A 25,800-nucleotide genomic window follows, 5' to 3' on the forward strand; every position below is an offset into this window, starting at 1 on the left:
GAGCTGCGCAATTAAATATATATATATATATATATATATTATATAAATACTACCAGGGCCAAAACTAGGCCATCCCCACCAGGAACATTCGAACCTAGGACCGAGTCAAGTTTTGATGTGAGCTGAAATCGGAACTTCACATTAATGCGAGATTTTTTGCATTAATTTCAGTGCAAAATAGTTAATTGAACTATTGTTGACTCATATTGTTATATTTTCCGTAAATTAAAACCCACATTTTTACCTGAAAGATTTCGAAGAAGAGGAGACAGGGCTTCTGAGACAACATATTTTTCCCACCCCTTGCAGGAACCTAGATTTATGAAGTGACAGATCTTTTTTTGTTGTCTTTTTCAGTTCCTCCTGGCATCTGGTATTTATTCCCCCCCCCCCCCCCCCCCCCCCCCCCCCCCCCGACGCCAAAACTAAACCTATATTTCGGAACAGGTGAATGTAATATTCTAACACCTGATGTAAGATTGGACATATTTTCGTCCTATTTCCCCTAAAGCAATAGTTGGGCTACTTAAAGACACCGTACACTCATAAAGTATGTTCTAAATGGCATAAATGCTGCCGATTAATAATTTACATAACAACTTATTGTAAATGGTTAGTAGCCAAGCCTATTGATTAAGGTAGGCCACTCTGAAGCATGTACACTGCCTGCTTCATTTGATCTTGATAGGCTAAGCATTCTGTAGCAATTGATGACAATAAACCCACTTTTTATTAATCAAAAATACTTAAGCATAATAATGCACCTAAAATACAAACCTGAGCAAGGGCAGCAATCGCTATCGAATCAACAGACGTGCAATTTAGCTAGCAGGGAAAGAATACAAACAACGAAAATCACCAGTTAACTTGAATAAAATTTGCAAGAACTATAGACTTATACAATAACAGGCTTAAATGAACTGACAGTTCTCAAGGACGCACACACGCAATCTCAACTGCGGTGTGTGCAGAATGAAGCGGGGTCAGATGGCTGAGCGGTTAGGGAGTTGGGCTATTAATCAGAAGGTTGTTGGTTCGATTACCGGCCGTGCCAAATGACATTGTGTCCTTGGGCAAGACACTTCACCCTACTTGCCTCGGGGAGAATGTCCCTGTACTTACTGTAAGTCGCTCTGGATAAGAGCGTCTGCTAAATGACTGAATGTAAATGTAAGCGCGTGTCCGTGAAATTCTCTGACATGCACTCTAACAATCACTGCTGATACACGGCCTAGAATTTTGTACAGCCTGATTTCTACCTGCCTGATACCGTGGCGCAGAAATGTAACCATAGAGGAAACACTGCACTATATATTATAATTCCATGTTAAGAATACCAATGGACACTGCGTTGGAAATCGTAAATCTTTTTTATTTTGAGTGGAAATTTCATTTGCATTTGTGCAGATGTATTTGTGCACGTCGGGCTGGCTCTCGCAGCGGAACGACAGTTTAGTGGCCACTCTGTCCATTCGCGCACCTCACAGTTGTGTATTGATCAGACAAGAAGACACACTTATCAACTCGATCACTAGTGTGATCTAGTGTGAACTAGCGAGTGTTTGATAGTGTCTCAGGTCCGGTGCTAGACATTATAAACACATCCCTTAGAACTGGCGTCTTCCCAGATGCCTTCAAAACAGCTGTTGTAAAGCCCCTATTAAAGAAACCCAAATTGGATAACAGTCTACTTGCAATTTACAGACCAATATCAAACCTTGCATTTATTAGTAAAGTACTGGAAAAGATAGTTTTAGTCCAACTAAATTCTTTTCTTGAAGAAAATAACATTCTGGAAGTCTCGCAGTCAGGTTTCAGGAAATATCACAGTACTGAAACTGCTCTCACCAAAATAATTAGCGACCTCAGACTAAACTCTGATGCAAATAAAGTCTCTATCCTTATCCTTTTAGATCTCAGTGCAGCATTTGATACCATTGATCACAACATCCTAATCAATAGACTGGAAAAGCTTATTGGGTTCACGGACAGTGTATTGAACTGGATGAAATCATATATCACAGGAAGGAAGTTTTATGTTAGTTTAGGAGACCATAGGTCTAAGAAACATGAGAACTGCTACGGGGTTGCTCAAGGAAGCTGCCTAGGTCCATTACTTTTTTCTCTTTATATGTTACCACTCGGTGACATAATCAGAGAACATAACCTGAATTTCCATAGCTATGCGGACGACACAACTATATATATCCACTGAACCCAATGATGCAACGGCCATCAATTCCATTACCAGCTGCCTGTTGGCAATAAACAAATGGATGAATGATAACTTTCTTAAATTAAATGAAGACAAAACTGAAGTCCTACTATGTGGCCCCAAATCCAAAAGAGAGATGCTTACTAAGAATCTAGGAAGTTTAACCCCCTGGCTTAAACCAGAGGTGACAAGTCTCGGTGTAATCCTGGACTCAGATTTGAATTTCAACTCCCACATTAATAAAGTGACCAAAACTGCTTTCTTTCACCTGAGGAATATAGCAAAGGTACGACCATTCATAAACCAAAATGATTCAGAGAAGTTAATTCATGCTTTTATATCCAGCCGGCTGGACTACTGTAACGCACTTTTCGCTGGTCTTCCCCAAAAAAACACTGAAAGACTACAGCTCATTCAAAATTCTGCAGCTAGATTATTAACCAAAACTAAAAAGAAAGAACACATTAGTCCTGTCCTAGCTACTTTACACTGGCTCCCTGTTACCTTCAGAATTGACTTTAAGGTCCTATTCCTCACATACAAAGCTCTACACGGACAAGGACCTAGCTACATTGCTAACTCTCTTATAAACTACACACCAGCTAGAACACTGCGATCATCAAATGCAGGCATATTAGAGGTCGCCGGAAGCAACCATAAGAAGATTGGTGATGCTGCCGTTGCCAATTATGCCCCAAAACTATGGAACAAATTACCCATAAATATCAGAGAAGCAAATACGCCAGACATTTTTAAAAGACAGCTTAAAACTTACCTTTTTACCAAAGCATTTAACTAATTTTTATCTCAGAAGGGCCTTACAACTGGTAGTAGTTATATTATTGTTTTTATAGATTTGCTTTGTATTCCCGCAAAGATTGCGGCTTGTGTTTGACTTGCACTATTATGTGTTACATTTTATCAATTTTGTTGAGTTATTGTATTTTGTTATTCTGTAGCTTTTATTATTATTATTATTATTATAATTTTACTTTATTTTAGTTTTTAAGTTTTTAATTGAGAAACCACAAAGACTGTGCAAGAGTGCATGTGTTTTGTTATATGGTTGGAAACTGCAAGTGGCAGCTCGGATCTAAGACGGATTTGAGAGACCGCAGATAGAGTGCGGCTTGTTTGGGTTGTTATATGTTTGGAAACTGCACGAGGCAGCTCGGATCCAAGACGGATTCGAGAGACCGCAGATAGAGTGCGGCTTGTCTGGGTTGTTATGTGTGTGGAAACTGCAAGTGGCAGCTCGGATCTAAGATGGATTCGAGAGACCGCAGATAGAGTGCGGCTTGTCTGGGTTGTTATATGTTTGGAAACTGCACGAGGCAGCTCGGATCCAAGACGGATTCGAGAGACCGCAGATAGAGTGCGGCTTGTCTGGGTTGTTATGTGTGTAGAAACTGCAAGTGGCAGCTCGGATATAAGATGGATTCGAGAGACCGCAGATAGAGTGCGGCTTGTCTGGGTTGTTATATGTTTGGAAACTGCACGAGGCAGCTCGGATCCAAGACGGATTCGAGAGACCGCAGATAGAGTGCGGCTTGTCTGGGTTGTTATGTGTGTAGAAACTGCAAGTGGCAGCTCGGATATAAGATGGATTCGAGAGACCGCAGATAGAGTGCGGCTTGTCTGGTTTGTTATATGTTTGGAAACTGCACGAGGCAGCTCGGATCCAAGACGGATTCGAGAGACCGCAGATAGAGTGCGGCTAGTCTGGTTTGTTATATGTTTGAGATCTATTACTTTTATCACTTGTATTATTGTTTTTGTTGATTTTATGTAAAGCAACTTGAGCTGCAATTCCTGTATGAAATGTGCTATATAAATAAAGTCTTACTTACTTACTATTGATCAAAACAGAACTAGGATTCGGCTGTAGCCTACTTGAAATCAAATCAAATCAAATCAAATTTATTTGTATAGCCCTTTTTACACGCAAGCATGTCACAGAGGGCTTCACATGCGCCCATAGAACTGCCCCTCAACCAACCTAAACCCTCAAGGAAGACAAGGAAAAACTCCCAGAAAAACTCCCACCGGGAGAAAAAATGGAAGAAACCTTGGGAGGAGCAATTCAGAGAGGGATCCCCTCCTCCAGAGACGGTTGGTAAGAGAGAGGAGCAGAACACAAGCTAAACATAGTCATACAGTGTCAATGGGTTTTGAAACACCAAAATCCATTGTTCGGCTTTATAGACGTTGGATGGGACCGGGAAACTCGCTGTTGGCCGTCATGGAGACTGGATTCCGGGTGACGACCTGGTTCAGCGTTGGCAGACCGACGACCAAGCAGGTCCTGACAGCTCAAACCCCCCACACCACAGGGAATGTGTGGGGGGGGGACAGAGAGGAGAGCAGGGATTAGAGAATGCCAGGAGCAGCTAACAGTTACAGTCAAAATAGAATGAGATCCCCACCGGTCAAGTGTGGACTAGTGCAGCAATTTAACAGAGCAAAAAGGGTATTTGATGCAGCCCCACACACCAAAACATACTGAAACATACTATTCAGAACATATTCGCTGACATAAATTGCAGCAAAAACCCTGGTCTCCATGAAAACAACCTTGGTACACGCACTTGTTTAAGAAAGAGATGAAGCGCGAAAACGGGCACTTTTTAATGCACAGTCTGATCATGCGCATATTTAAATTAAAACCTAGTGTAGCCTATTAGCTTACTTATCGGTCACACAGTAGGCTAACTTAACAAACTTAACACATCGTTTTAGTTGGTGTGTGAAAAAACAAAGAGAAAGCAGGCGATATGCAGGCCAAATTTATGAACGGGCAGAGGGCCCTCCGGGAATTCTCCCAATGGCCACTCCGGACCTGAATTCTAATACTAAATGAGAAATATTTTTGAGTGTGGTATCGGGGTGCTTTGGTCTTTCTTGGGGGTGCTGAAGCACCTGTTAGCCCCTTCCTAGCGCCGCCCATGATCCCACTTGAAGGTCAAAACGAGAGTGAATACCAACAGAAGAATATTGCAGGGGATTTTGGCACATTTTTTGGGGCCGCTACCCACACGGTTAGCTGTTTTGCTCATTCCACGAATGGACGATCCTTACAAGTTGTACCTCGTTGTGAAGGTGACTAATCAGGGTTTCCAACGATATAAAATACATTACCAATTGGTGTTATTGAAGGGGAGGAAAAATCAACCTAAATAACGTTTCCAAACTGTTTTTGAGGAGTTTAATTTAAAAAGTTGAATAGATATCAAAAAGCTGATAAAAAATTGTTTGGGGTTTTGTCAACATTTTAAAGTTTTAAAGGGTGGCTGTAGCTGAAAGATTGAGGAAGAAGAAGGATTTGAAAGATGAAGAAGTTTGAAGCTGAAGGATTTGGAAAGAATAATAGAGGTAGAAAGCTGCAAAGTCATAGCGTGCAACCCCTTAAACTGCTGAATTTGTTGATAGCTGAACAGTTTTAATAGCAGAAAATCTGAAGGAGCTGAAAGGTGCGACGGAAGAAGTAGAATAATTTTATGAAGCATGTTGAAGCAGCGTTCCAACAATTACATTCTTTATTGTTTATCCAAAAATAAAACGTCTTATCACTCACCTTTATTTTGTTCCATACAAAAGGAGATATTGGGCAGAATTCTGCATCCGTCAGTTAATTGTTGATACAGTTGATTAAATGGTGAATGACAATGTCTCAACAATTAGTCATTCTAATAATCTTTAAATTAGTTGACTATCAAATAATTGTTTGTTGCAACCCTATTTTAGACATCTCCACAACGTCACACCAGTATGAGCTTTCCTACAGGCTAACCCTCCCATCCCCTTGGCAGGCATGAAAGCAGCATGCGTGTTCATCGAGCGACATGCTGAACACCTAGAGCAGCTGGACCTGTCCCCCCTGCTGCTGTTCTCCCCGCTACAGGACATGTTCATAGAGAAGTTCGGCACTAGGCCCGAGTTTTTCAGCCGTGGGGGCCTGACTGTGACAGAGTACCTGAAGCAGGCCCCTCATCAAGAGATGAGACTGTTTATCTGGACTCTGGAGGAGCACAGAGAGCAGTATGCATCCTGCCACTCAGTATTGGATGAATATTTTGAAATGATGGGTAAGACTTTAATCCTCAATTTGTATTATTATTAACATGTTTATTTATTTTTTCCCAGTAAATGATTTTGGACTTCCCTGTTCATATTTCAGATGGCCTTTGTGTAGTCATTAGAAAGACAGAGAATGACAATCTAAATGTGAGTATTACTTAAATAGCATTTAAAAGATAAGTTTTTAAAATGTCCTTTTTCAGTTGCTACTATCCTACTTCCTATGTTTTTTTCCTTTTTAGAATTCTCCTAGTAAGAATAAAAACAGAAACCGCAAAAGAAAACAAAAAGAATCTAAGGTGAGCATTTGTGTCTGTTTGTTTGTCTGCCTTTTGGTGTGTTTGTGTGTGCCCTCTACATTGTGAATATCATACTAAGTCACTCTCCTTCCTCATCAGAACATCATTTACATGGGAGTCAGAAGTACTAGAGAAGAGGATGAGGAGGATTTCTTTGACGATGAGAATTCTTTGTGAGTGCCCGGTCCAAAATACATATAAATTCTGAATTCCTATTGAAGGCTCTGTTGGAATTATTCTCACCTGTCCATCTTTCTCTACAGAATGATCCTTGACCCTAGTGATCCATTTAGTGTACCCAATCGCCTTCGAGATCGAGTGGCAGAGTTTGAGGACCAGTATAACAGCAGCAATCACAGTATGCTTCATAAACAGATACTGGACAACAACCCTGACCCAACTAAAGAGAGTTTATATGAGTACGTTCAGCTGGCTCTCCATTGAAACATGTATACACTGATGAAACATGAGTATTCAAATACTCCGAATCCTTTTTTATTCGGACACTCACTTCCTCTTTTTCTGTCTCCCCCATCCGTCTCTTCCTCCTCCCTTTGTCCCCCGTCTCCCCCTCCCTCCCATCAGCTACTTTGCCCAGATCCTGGTGCAGCATGGCCCTCTGGGGGCTCAGGACCCCCTACTGGTGGGCCTGCTGGACAGCTTCCCCCCCGAGGCCCAGCAGAAGATCCAGGAGGCCGGGGGCCTCCAGCCCTTTCTCCTCAGCTCACTGCGCTTTGTCATGAACGGCGACCTCATCGGTCTGATGAAGCATGCCGTAACCCTGCAGTACACCGCCACCGCACATCAACAACTCAACCACCTGGACTACATAGGAGACCCCTCGTACAGGCTGGACTTAAACCCTTCAGCCGGGGAATTTCACCCCTGTAGTGGGGATATGGGAATGGATGATTTTAGCGAGTCTCTCAGCTTTGGCAAAGGGATGACGGCCCCAGTGAGGCATGAGCCATTTTTGACAGGCTATCACCGGCCTCCTTATAATCCTCATATATTTGACCCTTTTCCACCTCAGCCTAACCCATATGTCAGCAGTTTAGCAGGTGTGTTCAGTACCCAAGGAGTAGATGAAGCTATGCTTTATGTTGGGACTAATGCCTGTACAGAAGGTCATGAACAGTACAGTGTCAGTGACTGTGGGAATTTGGACCAGTTTGAAACCCTCATCTCTTCTGGAAGTACATCGTTGTCTGTTAAAACTGCAGCTGTACAGGTATATAATGTATCCTGTAGCCAGAGAACCGGGCTGCACGATTAATCGAATTTTAATCACAATCACAATTTTGGCTTCCCACGATCAAATTCGCGATCAAATTCGCAAATTCGCTCGAAATGTAAATATCGAGCGATATTTAAAATGCGTCATTCCATTCATAGAAAGCGCCATATCAAAAAAAAATGCGCTAAGTCAATCTAGCGCTCCGTAAACCAATAGGTGCGTTCGACATCGGCTGTGGCTGCATAAAACGACCAGCGAGAGTTGCCGCTTGCAGTCGGGGAGGAGTTATAAACGGCTCCTTAAGTCGGAAAATGTGTCATTTTATGTATTGGGCTATGGCAGGGTGTCGAACTCCGGACCTCGAGGGCCTCTGTCCTGCATGTTTTAGATGTTTCCCTGATCCAGCTCACCTGATTCGAATGAATGGTGGTTATAACAACTCATTTAATTGAATCAGGTGTGTTGTGAATAAAGGGAGGACCGGAGTTCGACACCCCTGGGCAATGGTAAACTCTTTCTCCAATCTGCAGGCTGCAGCCGGCTGCGGCGCTGCATGGAGTCGAAAACACCTAATGTCTGATCACGTGCTTCCATGAGCCAGTCAGAGTTGTTCCCTGCACCACGCAGCTCAGTTTCCAGATGTAGACGGTTACAGACAGAGTAACGTGAGGAGAATTCCGCAACAGATGGCAGTCGGTCATAAGACTATCTTTACAAATAAAAAAATAAAAATACCTGTCACCTGCCTTCGCTAATCCCTAAAGCTTTATTTTAGATACAGTAAAAAACTTAGATAGCTTGCAAATACAGAGGATAGCCTACCGAAGTTGAGTTAGCCAATGTCGTTAGCGATGCTAGCTAACGTTAGTTTGCTACTGTAGCTGTATAACATTTAACTGGGTCTTCTTGCAGCGCTGCTTGATTTACTGAAATTATTCTGAAATGTTATATTCTACTAGCTAATAGCCTACTTGAGCAAGGCACAGTTTTACAAAGCCTTAGTGTAACTGAGACGACACAGTAAATAATTCCTCTTTCAAGTAAGAAGCCCCCGTTCAATTGTTGAGCATTAAATTAGCTGCAAGGTCTGTAGAGATCTTGGGACTAAGCCACTCGAGCGAACACAGATCTGTGTTTTGCTAATGCAGAATTCTGTAAAATAAAATCGGTAAAGTAAACGTAATGAGTGGAACATAACATGAAGTAACGTGGCATTTTATTTTGTGAGTTTTAACTTGTCCAGTGGGACAAGTACATTTCTCTTCCACTTTCCCTACAAAAAAATCCTCTTGTAGTGGACAAGCCTTAAAGGGGCAATTGACTGGGTTTTTGGGGTATTTCACACTGTTCCTTAAGGTCTCCGAAGAGGGTATGTAACATTGGTTGGGTTGAAAATGGCCCGGGTGCTGTTCTATGCCCTCTTACAGATCGTCTGAAATGTTCCCGGGAAAAAACACTAGCTTTTCTCCTTTTATGGAATGCTCATTAATATTTAGATAAGCTGCGCGCTGATTGGTTGGTTATCAACGAGTGAAGCTGGGAGGAAAAACGCAACACGGCCAACAGCAGCACTCGCTGAAACACTAAAGTTGGAGAGTTGAAATAAAAACGCGCAAAAAAATCTATTGTGTCTACACAACACTGTTTTCAACAGATTGACTATATAACATTTGAAATGATAACATTACTTGTTTCCACTTCTGTTGTTGAAGCAAACTGGATTGACTTAGGTGGGTAGAACATTAGGCTACAGCTTAGCAACCAAACGTTTTTGCAATCTTGATTCTACTCGGCTTCAGTTAGCTAGCTAGGCTAGCTCTAGATATCTTGCTGTAAAATAACATGACAAAGATCTGGACAAACATGCATCGTGAATTGTAGATTTTCATTACACAGGTTATTTATTTGAATGAAACACAGTCAGGAACATGAATCAACGTTAGCCCCATTGCCAATAAACTAGGCTAAATTATTACACATTCTATGCTCTTGCATTAACTAGCAAGCTAAACTTGTTTACATGCCTACAGTCTAGGTGTTACTAGTAACAGTTATTAGCAATGCTAATGTATCCTGTATCTAAAACCTGCCTTTCACCAGTTCTTTCAAATAGATTATCTAGACAGGCGTTAGCAATAAGCCAGACTGCAGTTCGTGTTCTGGCTATTTTTCGGAAGCTTCCCTTCTAATGCCGACTACAGCTAGTGTCATTTGATGTGTGTAGAAACGTATTTAGCATTCTACCTGGTATGCTATATACAGGAAACGTTAGCATTGCTAATAACTGTTAGCACAACATCTTACTGTCCTTATAGCTTGCGGTTGCAATGAGCATACGGTTGGAACAGCACCTCTTTCCAGGTTCAGTTTCCTAGCATATCCTGCTTGAAATTGTCCAAGGTTGTCAAAACTGTCTTGGGTGAAATGTTCAGAGCAAATGAATGATTGAGTGTCGAACTTCGCCTGGATCTTCTCATAGACAACAGCAGCCATGCCTGTTGAATGTTTGGCTCCTTGGGAAGACTGTAAGTGTTAGCCTTCCCTGTACAGCCTGGAACACAGCATTTACGACCGTGGTCCATAATCAATATCCTTGTTATAATTCAAAACGTTCTTCTTTGTAATTCCTTATAAGTAGCCTACACAGAGCAGCGCGCAGCTAAACTAGTATCGGAGATAGACGCTACCTCTGGCTGGTCTGGATGTAAATTCTGGGGCGTGACAAAGATACAGACCAGAGCCAATAAGAGGGCGATCACCGGTCCTACGTAGGACCGGTGGCTTTGTTGAAAAGCTAGCGTTTTACAGCCAAATTTTTTCTTTTTGAGATTTGAATAGGAAAGAGGTGTCAATAGACTTTGATATTCATGGTATGTTCAGTTTACCCTCCGAACTGTCGTTTTTCAACAATGACAAGGTAAAATCGGTTTTGCAGTCAATTGCCCCTTTAATGTCGAGCCCTGCGTAATTGTTTTTAATTGATTATACATTTTTTGTTTTATTCAGATCCATTATGCAGGTACAATGCATTGTGACAATAACATTTGATTAGGTTAAAATCAACAAATAATCGTGATCTCAATATTGATCAAAATAATCGTGCAGCCCTACTCTCTGGTCAATATCAATAAATCAAGACGAAACTGAAATGCACTGCATTTTGTTGGCTGTTGCGTATCTCACTGTTAATGTATCTCTTTTTTCCTCTCTAGGCAACCTGTGACTCCAACAATGATGTGGCAGTCAATACAGAGCCATATGAGCCTTTTGAAATAAATAATGTCAGTTATAGTCAAGTACTCTATAAACCCTAAATGTTTATAACTCAAGTTAACTTCCTCACACAAAGTTCTTAAATGCAACTGAAATACAACCCAAAAAGTTCCTCTTACAATTGTTTACTGATCTTTTTCCTCAGGGGGAGATGAGCAGGAAGGAGAAGGATAACACTGAGTTCAAGAAACAAATCCACCAGATGACAGAAAACTACAGCTTTGTGAAGCTAAGACGCCAAGAGGAAATCTCTGGCCTCAAAGAAGAATACAACAACATCAACCAAAACATAAAGGTGAGGATTGCTTTTCCATTTTGCATCAGCAACCACAGAGAACCTTGAAATACCACTAAAGGCATTCCAACGTGTAGGTTAATCAGCTGAACCTCTGTGTGTTTCGCTCTGCCAGATCTCTAACAGGGAGCTAGCCCTATTCCAGAAACAGCTGGAGGAGGAGGTGAAGAAAGATCAGCAGGAGAAGAGGGACAACCAGGAGACCCTGAAGGTCATGAAGGCTGAAATGAAGGAGCTGCTGGAGTCCCAGGAGAGGTAGCTCGTACGTCTTGGAATGTCCCAGGAAATGGACATTTCTGACAAATCACCAGTTAACTTGATTTAAATTTGCAAGAACTATAGACTTATACAATAACGGGCTTAAGAACTGACAACATAAGTTATACGATTTACAGTTCTCAGGGACGCACACGCAATCTCAACTGCGGTGTGAAGCACGTGTCCGTGCTATTCTCCGACATGCACTTTAACAGTCACTGCTGATACGGGCTATAAGGACTAAACTTTTGTACAGCCTGATTTCTAATACCGTGGCGGCAGAAATTTTGCCATAAAGGAAACACTGCACTATATGTTATCATTCCAGGTTAAGAATACCAATGGAGGCTGCATTTGAAATCGTAAATCAAACTTTTTTCACATCAGTTTGGGTGACTCGCGTGAATCGTGCAGATCCGAAAAGTTTTTTTTTAAGGGGGGGGGTCTGATTTATAATTGCACCAACAGTAATTCGGGATTGCCTCCACCCAACAAGTAAATAGGAAATAAGCAAATCACCAATAGCCTATGCGCGCAAGTGTGAACCACTAGTGTTTCTTCTTGCTGCGTATCTTTTACTGTCTGCGGTGGGTACCCAATAAACGGACTCCGGTCCGGATCCGGACCGCAATACCTAGACGCAATTCATTGGTGCGTGATTTTGTGCTATAGCCTATATTTTTTCCTACTAGATGTGCTTTATATCTTCCGTGTCCAATCTAAAGCTCCAATCAGGAGCTATAATAACTATAATCACCATGACAACTCACTCACTTAACGTTGGCCGCAACCTCTGTGGGTAACGCGGGTGTGTGTCATTCGCAACAACGCAGGCTAATCGATTTGCTAACGGTAGCTAGCCTACCTGTTTTTCCTTAACAAAAATCATGGCGTGACAAAACCCAGCAAAAAGTTGATTCAGAAAATCACAAATTTCAGACAGAATGGACTGAAAAGTAGCCTAGCCTACGCATTTGTGTTGCCGGTGGGGAGCACAAAACCGATGTCTTTAATCTGAAATGAGACGGTTGCCCTTGTCAAAAGTGGTAGAGCTAACGTGAAACGTTACTATGACACAAAGCATAAACACTGAACAAAAGGACCCCCAGAACTCTGATCTATGGGAGAAAGATGCCCAGGGGCACGGCCACTGTGCCTGAACCTAAGTCGATTTTGAATGGGAGTCAATGGGAGAGATAAGGGCCAGAAAAATTAACCCTGGACTGAATGGAAATTTGGTGAGTGGACCTTTTGAGTTTCTAATTGAGTACCCCTGTTTTAGGGTAAACCGAGCTTCCCTTGCAGTCCTAAAGAAATCTCCTACTGTCATGGATTTTATTAGGAAGGTGACCAAGGCATACACAGCTTGTGGCAAGTAGAACAAACCACCTCTCAAACGTAAGAATCTACAGGCCTTGTCCTCCATTGATCTTGTGTTGAGGGGCCATTCCCAGGCTGTTACTCAGCTGAAGGAGTTGTATCATCAACATTTAGTGCCCTTAGAGGTGGCCAGGAAGAAGAGGAAGAAGGAGTAAAACCAGAAGAAGTGCTAGATCATTTAATAAGAGTTTATATCTCGGGGGAAAAAAAATGAAATTGAATATCACAAATTAATGTCGGTATACTTTGATCTTCAGAATGTAATTTTACTCTGTGCATATAGGGGTGGGCCAGGGATGTCAGGGGGTTGGTGGCTTCAATTACCTCTCTCTTTTTTGACCATACATGTGTTTGCATCCCTGGTTAATGTAATGTCGTTTTCCATGTGGGGGAGCGTGTTTTTGTATTGGGGGGAGGTGAACAAGTCATCCGATTTGGGTCGAGTTGACTCGTATTGGGGGGGAGCGTTTTCATTTGGGGGATGTACTCATATTAGGGGGCATAATTTGCACTTCAGGGCCACCGTAGATTGCGTTCACATCAACTCTAGACTATGGGAAGCCGTTTTATCATAAACCAATGGTTAAATAATAAAACGGCTTGTAATGCATTGAATTGTATTTTTGCTATCAAGAATTCATTGGTTAAATGATAAATGGCTTTCCATAACAGACATCCTCGGATTTAAATAATTATAATAATTAACCTTGCTTAGTGTGCACACTGTTAGATTTAGTGGAGAACAATTCCACTGCTCATCTTACTGGTATGATGTTGCACCGGTGCACCTATGCACCGGTTGCTTTTCGCTTGGACATAACTTGCTTCCTGTTGCTTTCCTAATTGTGTCGATTCTGACTGCACACGTCACTGCTGTTGCGTGCCCCTATAAGGAGCTGTCGGGGCGTGTATGTATGCAAATTCAGGAGCACGAGGACGTGCTTTCAACTTAAGAAAACTCTTCCCGGGGAGCACAGCTCAGAAAACGTCTGCTGCGTAGGAACACATTTAATTTCAAGCGTTCATGAATATGGCGGATGTCTTTTTCTTACACTGTTTTTCCGAAGCCCGTAAGAAACATTTCAGAAGTAACTTCAGAAAATGTTCAAGAATGAGGCCCAATGTTTCCAGTGGTAGTTGATGGATGACTGTATTTTGAATAGGCTTTCCATGGTTATGTTATGGAAACGCTGTGAACTTTTGGCTTTATATTTGAGCTGATAAGTCAACCAATCAGCCTGTAGCCATGTGAAAGGCTTAACCGGGGGAGTACAAGCGACAGTGAAGAAGAAACCTCGTAAATTAGTAAATTTCATCTACGGAAAAATACCACCAAAACATCATAATACCCTTCGTAATAAAGTTAAGAACCAAAGTGAGGGATCGTGATGCACGTGCCTTATCGAATCCACGGTTCTTAGAAATTTGGAACTGGTTCTCGATACCCAACCCTTGTATTTAGTGATCCGAAACATGTTGGTTATTATATTGAGTGACTTCTTCAAAAAATGGAATATGCAAGAAAAGGAGAATAGTAGAAAAAGACGGCGAGAAATCCTTCGCATGAACTTTCCAGGAACTTCCATGTGCCCTTATCTTTTTCACCAATTTCAAATGGAACAAGTGTCTGGGGTTATGAGTGTTGACCTTTTTGTCTCCCACAGTTTAACCAAAGCCATCAAAGAGAGGAAGAAGGAGTATGAGACACAACTGGACAGTTTCTTGGAGTTGAGGCAAGTGATGATAAGTCTTGGGTACATGCATCTCGCTATTCGAACGTGTGATGTCTTCTAGAGATGGATGATATGCCGAATATCAGCGGTGGGCTCAATCCGTGTGTTTGTTTTTTTGCCTGTATTTTGCCAATTTAAAGTCCTTTTTTTGGTTATTTAAATGTAAATATGTCCTTTTTTAAGTACATGTTCATTTGAAAAGCATTGAAGATTGATTGGCTAGGTAACTCTTGCTGTTGAGGTTGGTGGTAATGTTACGTGATCTCAAATCCTGTAATGGGTTCCAAAACACATTTTTGATTGAACCCTGGTGTCAAGGATCCTTTTTCAGATCGGCCCCAAAAAAGAAAGACAGGAATATTATTATCATCAGTAACTATATACATGTGACTTATACGATGCAGGACTCTTTTGAATTTTTTTTTCTCTTCAGCTGTGATTGTCACTGCATTGTATTTCTTATTTTCTTAGCTTTTTGCAACTCAAGCATCCAAATGGATTTGTAGGGATTTTACTAGCCCTATAGACATAAAAATATGAATATTTAACTAGTGGTGTGCCGTTGTCGGTATTAACGTGCTGCGTTAACGTGAGACTTATCGGGCGATAAAATAAATAAATACAATTGCCGTTAATATATTCTCAAAGTTGGGTTGGGGGCTGGGTCTATACTATGCAAGCTATGATATTGGTATACACCTTGGTATTTTAGCGCGGATGTATACCTAGCCGAATTGCACTGTAGGGGGCGAGAACGAGTCTCTGAACCTGTGTTTATGCCTTGTGTATAAAATTACCACATCAAATGTGATGTGCTAACATGGATGCAGCTATCAAGCCGCCGGGTTTGCTTCAGGGGGAATTTATTTTTAAGAAGCTTCCAAACGGAAACTAAGGTTGTTTGCACCTTGTGCGATGCGGAATTAGTTTACTGTAGGACAGGGGTGTCCAATCCTGGTCCTCGAGGGCCACTGTCTTGCATGTTTTAGATGTTTCCCTGCTCCAGCACGCCTGTTTCAAATGAATGGGTCGTTATCAAGCTCTGTGGAAGCCGGGTAATGGCCATTCATTAGAATCAGGTGTGCTGGAGCAGGGAAACATCTAAAACATGCATGACAGTGGCCCTCGAGGACCAGGATTGGACACCCCTGCTGTAGGAGTTCTTCCAGTCTCAAATACCACATAAACGCAAAGCATCCCTTAGCTAATGCGGAAGATGCCGGGCCAAACACTGATGTAGCGCAAGGGAAGAGTCGGCGTCAAACCTCTGTTTGAATGCAACCGAGGCAAGCCCGTCAGCACAGCTCTACCATTCAAGCTAACTAATCTTCTCGCTCACCCGGCTTGAGAAATCCGTTCCCAAACATTTACTTTTTGTCATTATTTGGGTAGCACACATATTCTGAATGCCTTCGGCAGAATTCAAATTAGCCATTTTAATCTAGATTAATCTAGATTAATTCCAAGATTAAAGTGAGATTAATCTAGATTTAGAAAAGTAATCTATGCCTACCACTAATTTTAACCCATCACCCAACCCGAGCGCCTTGTGAAGTTTCTGTGTCCTGTTACTTATGAATGTCATTGGTTTGAATAGTATGTTAGTCCTGTTTTTAATGAACAGACACCTTACTTCCCACAGCAACCAATCAGCAGGTGAGAAGATGAGCCTTGAGGACGAGATCAAGAGATGTAGAGACCTGTGTTCCAGCACTGCCCTGAGATCTCACACGTCACAGGTTTGTGGGTGTGTGTGGGATGGAGGAAGACATGTACAATGGAGAGAACAAGAGCATTCCTGAACAGGGTTTATTGTGTCAATGGAATGTGCTTTCTCATGTTCAATCACTACCTGGGGCTCGTCTGTGCTTGGTAGCTACATCTAGATTTAGCATTGGGTTACTTTCAGCAATGCAAGGCCCTCATTTTTACACACACACGCACTGAATCTCCTGGCCCCCTTCCTTCCCCTTGTAGGTTTTCATCCTGGAAAGCCAGAAGGGCAGAGGGCTGCGCTGCCTGTTTCGATCAGTGACTGATGCCAGGGCCATTCTGGCCAAACTCCAGGAAGTTGCTCCCAGGTGAGTTGGCAGTTATGATGAGTACAGTTTAGCTGTGGCTATTATTGCACACTAATCTGTTCAGTAACTCTTAGTCACATTTCCTAGTTAGTGTTGTCACAATGCCAATATTACGACTTTGATACAGTACCTTTACTGCCTGCTGTCTCAATACCCATGCTGAAACTATACCACGGCAAAAACCTCAAACATCAGGAAAAGTTACTGAATAAAAAAGGACAGAACACAAAATGTAGAATTATTTTTAGGTTTCAATAGTGTCTTCATCAGTTAGGATGTTATCACAGTTATTCTTAAAGTACCGGTACTAATACAATGGGGGTATCGTACCATTTTTTGAAAGGCAAGGTATCGTACCTGGAACATGCAGTGCAGCATGAAGTCTTTGATAGTGTTTAATTATAGGGGAACATGCTGAAACCTGTCATTGGTGCCGGTCCCCCCCCCCCCACACACACACACACAGGTACCCTCCCCATCTGCTTCAGCCTCCCATTGAGGCCTGGAGCACCTGTTTGCAAGAGTCTGAGGAGAAGATCTCCACAACGGAGGTGAGCACACACACACACACACACAGGTGAAGGTGTGTGGGTGAGTCTCCAGCCTCAATGTTGTGCCCCACAGGCTCAGTATCAGGAGCAGTTGGAGCTGGTGAAGAAGGGGGCCAGGCTGAACACCCTGCCCCCCATCACAATCCCATACACCCCCCAGCCTCCACCCATACCGGTAGGTTGTTCCTTATCTACACTCTGCCTGCACTGACTGACTATCAGAAGGATACCTTCAGTTAAAGTTAGAAGTTCCACCAACTCGCTACATACATGCTCCTAAACTTCTGGTGAAACGTCACGTGTTGTTCAATGCTCCAGACAAACGTTTCCACTGGTAGCACTCAACACTTTTAACGCGTTTAACTTTTCCTCACAACACTTTCAAGCAACATAAATCTGATGCCTTGATCATGGACTTGCATGAATGCGACCACAGGAATTCTTTGCTTGCGCACTTACCAAATATTGTTGCAAATGCAGTCTGGAGCCCTGATTGTTGTACAGAATCTTTGTTTGTGAGGTGGCTCTAAAGACAGTAGCCTATTGTGCACTATATCAATAGTTTTATAATTAGGTCTAGTGGTTATAAAAAAATCCATGTTTTAGAAAGATACATTTGTTTTGAATCAGCGTTGTGAGTGGACGACAACTTAGCACTTTTGCTTTCTTCCGTGTTGGTCTTCAGCTGAATTTATTTTAACATGATCCTCCCTGACATCCAACCCAGAAAAAAGTGGATTGTAAATGTAAGACCTACAACCTAATCAGATGTCACCATACCAGTCAGCACTTTGTCAGAAGAGTGGCTATGATCTGACTGAAGTAAATATTTCTTTGTAGAATGATGTGGGTTCACATCGTAGCTAGTGATGTTTTAACCCGCTCATTGTGTTCAATGTCAAATGCTGGCAGCCTAACTGTGCACCGATCCGACACTAAGATCGGATATCGGCCCCGATATTGACAAAATAGATGCGTGAGTTCTAAATATTTCCGACGGTGCCCACAGCAAGCATAATACTCGAAGCAATGCTACTAGCATGCTAGTGTTACCTGTTAGCCTTCTCATTAGTATATATTGAACCAATACAGCGTTTGTCGCATAGTTTTTGTCTATCGGAAAATATTCAGTTGGAATTTTCGAAATTGCATATGCAACGTTACGCTGTGAGACCCGCATTTGAACGATCACATATGTGCGACGTGTAGCAACCCAGGGGACTTGAAGGGCCGATACACCATAAAATAGGACTCAGACACGGGGGTTAACATTAATGGGTTTTTACTAAGGGTTTTGGGGTAAGGGTAGTGGGACAAACTTCAAATTAGGGGTCTTCCCATCCGGGTTCTGAGGTCCTTCACGGAGTTCGGTTCTGGGGGGTCAAAGCAGAGGGAAAGGTTAATGGCAACGCTCCTCCAGGGTTGTCTCTCGTTCTCTTCCTCCCCTGCGGCCTTGGGCTGGCTCCCCTTTAAGTCCTCGCCTGATTGCCTGATGGGCTCCAGGTGTGACCAGTGCCATGTGCCCAGTGGCTGCAGCACCTCGAATGGCAGGTAGACTCCCTCCATCACCTCCCCCAATCGAAGTCGATGGACCCGCCTTCGGGGCCGGATTGGCTGGTCTGACTCCCCTGGTTTGCTACAGACGCTACTCGTTCTACACTGTAGATTCTACAGTATAGTAAAGGTGTTGAGCTGCAGGAATTTGGCGTGCTCCTAGCATTGTGCTTTTGGATGTGCTTGATTAAATTGGTACTATTGTACTTTGCAATACTACCACCACCCCTCAACATTTACTTTGCAGACATTGCAAACAGCCGACAAACTAGTTGGCGTTGCAAGAGTGAAATATCTCCACACAGCCAACTCTTTGGCTCGCTCCATGTTTCTTTTAAGTTTCTGTCCACTGGTTGGACACGAGTTGTACACCGCACGGTGCAATGCTTCAAGCTAAAAACTTCCATGGTTTACACACCAGCGACAACAAATAAATACGAATTCAAATATTTTTACATGTTTACAATGTTTGGTTGCTGTTTGATTACTATTGTATGTTGGACCAATACACCATTTTGTTTCTACTGCTACATTTTATTTATTTTAATAGGCCCTACATTTGATTACATTTTTGCATTTTGAATGCACAATTGTTTTTTAAATAACAAATAAATAAGAATGCAGTTGATTACACCTGTTATTTTGTCTTAGTTAGGAAAGTCTGGTGCCTTTAGTCTTTTTCACATGGTGGAAGGAAGGTATAAGGTGGGAGGTATACAGTTTATTAATAATTCAACAATGGTATCGGGTATTGACAGATACACAAAGCCCAGGCATCGGTATTGGGACTGAAAAAGTCAGATCGGTGCATCCCTAAGCCTAACTGTCTACTGTAACACATGCCCGGGGCGGCATTTTTTCATTTCACGTGGGGGGCGCACAAGCCTTTAAAAAAAAAGAAATCTCTGCACGTTTTTCTCATCATTTCAGATTGTGGGGAATTGGCATATTGGCGCCCCCTTCAGGCTTCTGCAGGCACCCCTGCTTGCTGAGACTGTGCTGTGCAGCATTTTTGTTTGCCGCCGGCAGGTAGTAGCAGTGCTCGTTCGGTGGGCGGTCGACGGAGACAAAAAATTTCCTCCATGGGGGGGGGGGTGCAAGTGATAAACTCGCCCTGGGCGCACAATGTGCTAGGACCGCCACTGAACATGATGATAACCTGATCACCTCAGTGAGACAGTACTGCAGACCACATTAGCACAAGACCCCTAACATTACTTGATGACGTCTCACACAATACCACTACCTTTCTGGATGAGCTTCAAAGGGTTGATACCAGACCCGGTGTCTCATCCCCATGGGGGGAAGAAGGACCAGCCAAGTATCCCACCTTCCTCAGCCTCTCCTTACTCCAGACAAACTCTGGATCAAACAAAGGGATCTTTCCAAAACTGAACTTTATGGATGTACAAAACATTTCTCAAGAACTACACTGTTTGTGGATGCTACCAGGATTATTGATGTGTGATAATGTATACCTTTCCCTTTGATACTGTGTTGATTTAATTAGATGGTACTGGCACATGTTAGATGCGCCAGTACCGTATTGATTTGGCGTACTTGAGGACAAAACTGAAAATTTTCACAATTACATTTTTTGGTGAGTATCTTCATAAGTCTTTAATGAGTTTCAAAGTCTTAAATGAAGGTGAAGAGCTGGAAGAAAACCGGATTTGTGTCAGATCCGCGACGTATGCGTCAGGTCTTAAAGAGACAGCCGTCTAATAAACCCACTGCTGTCAGTCTCATTAATGTTAATCAAAGAACAAAAGAGAGAAAATCACCCGGTGCTCTTGATTGAATAACACATGTAGCTTTAATAGGTATTAATTTAAAGTAAATAAAGTATATGTTTGATAAATTAGATCTCTGATTGTGGTTCTTAAAACCCCCCAAAATAGAAATTGAAAAGTCCTTGAAAGTCCTGGAATTTCATAATGCATTATCTGTACGAACCCTGGTCAGAGGACACCAAATGCAAGCGTTGCTCAAGAGTGACCAAGATCATTAAATATAGTGTCTTATAGCAACTAAATACTAGGCTATATCCCCGGAACAACAGGCCTCCAGACCTGGCGCCATACAATTGTTAGCGGCACATGATTCTCTTAACGGATAATGTAGGCTATTCCGCTAATTATAATTTCCGCTAAGAATTTTTTGGGCAGACTGCTTAGCGATCCGAGTGTTAATCAAGCATGGAGCCAGACGTTGTAAATATTCTAGCCCAAACATAGGACATATGGGTTTGATGTGATGCAGATAGGGATTTCAACACAAAATGTTTGGCCATTATTTGAGGGCAAAATAGTTTAAATAACAACCGTTTTTCAATTGGTAAAACCTTGTCTAGTGATGCCATCACTCCGGCCCTGCTCCCATCCATCCTCCCTGACGCGTATTGTTACGGTTGGGCCGCCCGGCCCAGCAATCGGTAGCCTATCTGAGAACTTTTTAGAAAAGACGGGCTATGGACCCAACCAACTCCTATTTCGGAGGGGAGAACTCCCTCACATGGTACAACCAGAGAGGGTCTGGTACAACTCATGCACAGGCTGCAATGTCAGAATGCGGAACGTGTGTAGCCCATTTTAATAGGCTACTACTGACTGTGTTTTCTTCGTTCTGAGTTGTATGTTAGAAATGACGCAATAATTTACTTCTGGCCGTCGCAGACCACTACGGGGGTAGTGGCGGACCACCAGTGGTCCGTGGACCACACTTTGAGAACGACTGTCTTATAGTCTCATAGTATCTGTTCTTTCTAATCAGTCAATCACTAAAGACATCAGTTCCATAATGGATCCCTTCCTGGAGAACAGACATGCAACTGTCTTCCTGTTTCTACCCATCCTCAGCTCACTCCTAAAATATGATATTCACAGTTGTAACAACAGGTTCAGTATCACCACGGTGGTTATCAACTCTCCACCCAGGATTCCCCACTTTTGAGCGATGAGCACGTTCACATAAAAGGGGCTTGTTTGCAAAATATGACCAAATACAAACATGGACAAGTCTAGAGTGCCATACTTCAGACAATAAGAAAAAAACGTTCATTTTAAACAAAAACTAGTTTAAGAGCATAATTTAAGTGAAATGCCACACTGTTGTGTGATTCAGGGAAGTGCAGGGGCGGAGGTGTCTGTGTTATGGTTAACTTTCTCTGGGCTACGGCTTTGTAGCGGTACTAGCATCTCACTGCTTTCCGATCCTTGAGCTACTAACTGTAAAAATCAAACCCTTCTATCTGCCTCGGGAAGTCACTGCGGTCGTCTTGAGGTGCAGTCTACATCCCCCCCAGGCAGACAAGGCCGCTGCTTTGGATGAACTATATGGGATTATCAATGGTCTGGAAAATGTGCGCCCTGAGGTAGCCTTCATTGTTGTTGGTGATTTCAACAGAGCCAATATGAAAAGTCCTGCCCAAGTACTACCAGCACATTGACTTCATACGTGGATACCAGATCCTTGACCATTGTTATACAGCATTCAAGGGCAGTTACAACCCCCTCCCCCGCCCTGCTTTTGGGAAGGCTGATCACACCTCCATTATTCTCCTCCCCACATATGAACAACAGCTAAAACAGGTCAGACCGGTTGAGAGGTCAGTTCACCTTTGGAGTGACAAGTGTGGCGACCCTCCAGGACTGCTTTGACACAACTGACTGGCTGATATTCAAGGAGGCAGCAGATGGGGACATTAACGAATACACGGACACTGTTTTCAGCTACATCCAACACTGTATTGATGACGCTGTCCCAAAGAAGGTTGTCCGGTCTTTCCCAAATCAGAAGCCCTGGGTTGATGCCGCAGTCCGGGCCAAGCCGAGAGCCTGCACTGTCGCCTTTAATTCTGGGGACCCTGATGAGTACAGGAAGGCCAGATACGACCCTCTGAAGGCCATCAAAGCAGCAAAAAGGGCTTACAGGACCAAGGTGGAGTCCAGCTACCATGGCACTGACCCCAGGCGCATGTGGAGTGGACTTAAAGCCATTACCAGGGTTCGTACGGTCATGGAAAACCTGGAAAAGTCATGGAATTTTTAAATGGTTATTTCCAGGCCTGGAAAAGTGCTTGAAAAAAATTAAATCCCAAAAGTTTTGGAAAAGTCATGGAAAGTTGTTATAATCATATTTTCATGTTGTTCATTTACGCTGAGTTTTAAATAATTCACATGCGTTTAAAAGAAATACGTTCAAAATATAAGCAGGCATACGCTCTCATACTAACTGAAAAGTTAGATGGCCATAGCAACAGTAACTCAGAGAAGCGCGAGGGATAATTCAAAATGCCAGAAGAGTGTAGCTATAACGATGCTTGGCTACAAATGGAAAGATACATAAAACAGACAAAGACCCGGGACGAGCAAAATGTCGGTTGTGTGGTGGAAAATCATTCGACATTTCAAACATGGGAGAGGCGGCATTAACTAGCCATTCCAAAGGTAGCAAACATCAGAGCGCTGCTGCTAGCAAAGCTACAGCAGCCTGGTGATGGGTGCTGCTAGCAAAGCTACAGCAGCACCCATCACCGGCTTTCTCACCACAGCGAGGTCCACTGCTACGCCTACTAGCAGCAGGGGTCGATAACCGATGCTGTGACAAAAAATGAAGTCCTAACTGCGGAGGTAATGTGGGCTGAAGGGGCTTATTTTCCCGACTATGACCGGCGTTCTATACATTATGCCGCTTATTACACGGCTACTTGCCAAAAAAACTACTTAACACAGTGTCTTTTTACAATTTATTTGTTACCGTTCGTAGTGTTGATCAGCAGAAAAATAGTTTGACGTTGAACTTCATAGACGTTGAACATTCTTTAGGCTTCAAATCAGCTGACGTCGCTAAGCAACGGAGTACGCTGGGGTTGAAAAGTTACCGGACTGCTTGCGGAGTGCTTCAAAATATGTGAATCTGAGGCAAAAAGGCCACTTCCATTGACAGCGGTCAAATATGCATAGGAAAGTTCAAATGTAAAACAAAATTTCACCGAAGAACGTTGGGAAGCCCCATTTAGGTGAATGGAGCATTCTACAGTATTACGAACAGCCGTGTAATACAACTTTTTAACGTATACACCAAGATTTAACAAAAAGTTTGGTCATGGAAATTTGGTTTAAAGTCATGGAAAAGTCATGGAAATCCGTTGGTCAAAATGTGTATGAACTCTGCATTACTGACTACAAAGGGAGAGGCTACAGTGAGACCCAGTCCTCTGACCTACTGCCAGACGAGCTGAATTCCTTCTATGCTCGCTTTGAGAGGGACAGTGACCCCCCTGCAGTGGAGTTACCTGATGGCCAAGCCAGTGGTGTGCCTACACCAACTGTAGCCGAGGTGAGGCTGTGCTTTAAGATGATCAACCCTCGCAAGGCACCTGGCCCAGAAGGCATATCAGGTAGGGCCCTCAGGGGCTGCACTGACCAGCTGGCAGGGGTCTTCAGTGACATCTTCAACCTCTCCCTTAACATGTCTACTCCCCACCTGCTTCCAGAGGACCACCATTATCCCTGTGCCTAAGAACACCAAGGTCACATGTTTGAATGACTATCGCCCAATAGCATTGACCTCTGTCATCATGAAGTGCTTCGAGCGGCTAGTAAAATCATTCATCTGCTCCTCGCTGCCCCCCACCCTGGACCTTATGCAGTTTGCATACCGGTCCAACAGGTCTACAGACGATGCCATCGCTCTGACTATGCACACCGCTTTCTCCCACCTGGATAAAGGGAATACGTATGTGAGGATGCTGTTTATTGACTACAGCTCAGCATTCAACACCATCATCCCCTCCAGACTGGTCTCCAAGCTTGTGGACCTGGGACTAAGCACCTCCCTCTGTAAGTGGATCTTCCACTTCCTGACGGGGAGGCCACAGGTGGTGAGAATCAGTGACCGCACCTCATCCGTACTAATCACCAACACATTCACCCCCCAGGGCTGTGTGCTCAGCCCTCTCCTGTTCTCCTTGTTCACTCACGACTGTGCGGCAAGGTCGAGGAGGACAAGCGCAGTTGAGTCTGCTTGACGTTGTGTGACTTAGGGTGATAATTTTGTCTATTGGCTTTCACTTCTTGTCAATATAAGTTATTTGGTATTGTAGCAACAATGCTCTTGGAACCCAGAATGCCCCGCGGCAAGCTGAAAAGCTATGAAGTTAAGGCAAAGAACTTACATTATATTGCTTCTATACTCTTTGGTTAAGGGCATTAGCTTAGTTAGATAAGCATTGTTTGGAGTTCTGTTGTTGTTTGTTTTGTTTTGATATGTGTAATGCTACGGTCTGTAGTTAAGATAATTAGAGTGTTCACTCTGATTGGGAATGTTGTCTATTTAGATGGCTATCCAAGCTGTCCAATGTGAAAGTGTATTTGAGCAAACAGTCGTGAGCATTGCTCCGCTCAACGCTAGTCAGCGCTATGGTATCGTTGGCCCCATTTAAAGTGCAGCCTATATTCCGGCGCAGCCTATACTCCGATTTACAAACACAAAGCTCCCACTCTGGTGGGGTGGGGCTTATAGAAAATGCGGCTTATTTTCAGAAAAATAAGATATGTGTGCAGCATTAGTTACCATGGTGATCTATCCTGGTAAGAAGTGAACCACCGTCGTGACACTGAAAATCCAGAGTTAAACCTGAAGTTACCTCACTAACCCTAAATCCAGCTTCGTAGCTTTGGTCATCCGTAGGCTCTAACATTGGTACACCTTCATTTATAAGGCAATCTGCGGTCTTCTCCCAAACGACCTGTGTGTTTTCATTATGCAGAAAAGTGCCGGGCAATACTCCTTGCGTTTTCAGGACTTCTTTATGCTCGCTGTCCCAAATGCCAGAACTGATACC

At 43.0% G+C, this 25,800-nt stretch overlaps 1 protein-coding gene across 4 annotated transcripts in view; it reads left to right on the forward strand.

Annotated features, from left to right (window-relative positions):
* The window catches only part of ttc3 (tetratricopeptide repeat domain 3), an 82,765-nt gene that overhangs the window by 42,476 nt on the left and 14,489 nt on the right, over positions 1 to 25,800 (forward strand). For all 4 annotated transcript variants that reach the window (XM_047017119.1, XM_047017122.1, XM_047017123.1 and 1 more), the window contains exons 28-41: positions 6,025 to 6,300; positions 6,393 to 6,439; positions 6,535 to 6,591; positions 6,691 to 6,764; positions 6,855 to 7,010; positions 7,177 to 7,822; positions 11,041 to 11,109; positions 11,247 to 11,396; positions 11,512 to 11,651; positions 14,699 to 14,767; positions 16,410 to 16,506; positions 16,745 to 16,848; positions 17,315 to 17,399; positions 17,473 to 17,574. In XM_047017119.1, coding sequence (XP_046873075.1) covers positions 6,025 to 6,300; positions 6,393 to 6,439; positions 6,535 to 6,591; positions 6,691 to 6,764; positions 6,855 to 7,010; positions 7,177 to 7,822; positions 11,041 to 11,109; positions 11,247 to 11,396; positions 11,512 to 11,651; positions 14,699 to 14,767; positions 16,410 to 16,506; positions 16,745 to 16,848; positions 17,315 to 17,399; positions 17,473 to 17,574 — 2,072 coding nt within the window. The remainder of the gene's footprint in view (positions 1 to 6,024; positions 6,301 to 6,392; positions 6,440 to 6,534; positions 6,592 to 6,690; positions 6,765 to 6,854; positions 7,011 to 7,176; positions 7,823 to 11,040; positions 11,110 to 11,246; positions 11,397 to 11,511; positions 11,652 to 14,698; positions 14,768 to 16,409; positions 16,507 to 16,744; positions 16,849 to 17,314; positions 17,400 to 17,472; positions 17,575 to 25,800) is intronic.

This window comes from Hypomesus transpacificus, unplaced genomic scaffold, assembly GCF_021917145.1.
Source record: "Hypomesus transpacificus isolate Combined female unplaced genomic scaffold, fHypTra1 scaffold_48, whole genome shotgun sequence".
Classification (NCBI taxonomy): domain Eukaryota; kingdom Metazoa; phylum Chordata; class Actinopteri; order Osmeriformes; family Osmeridae; genus Hypomesus; species Hypomesus transpacificus.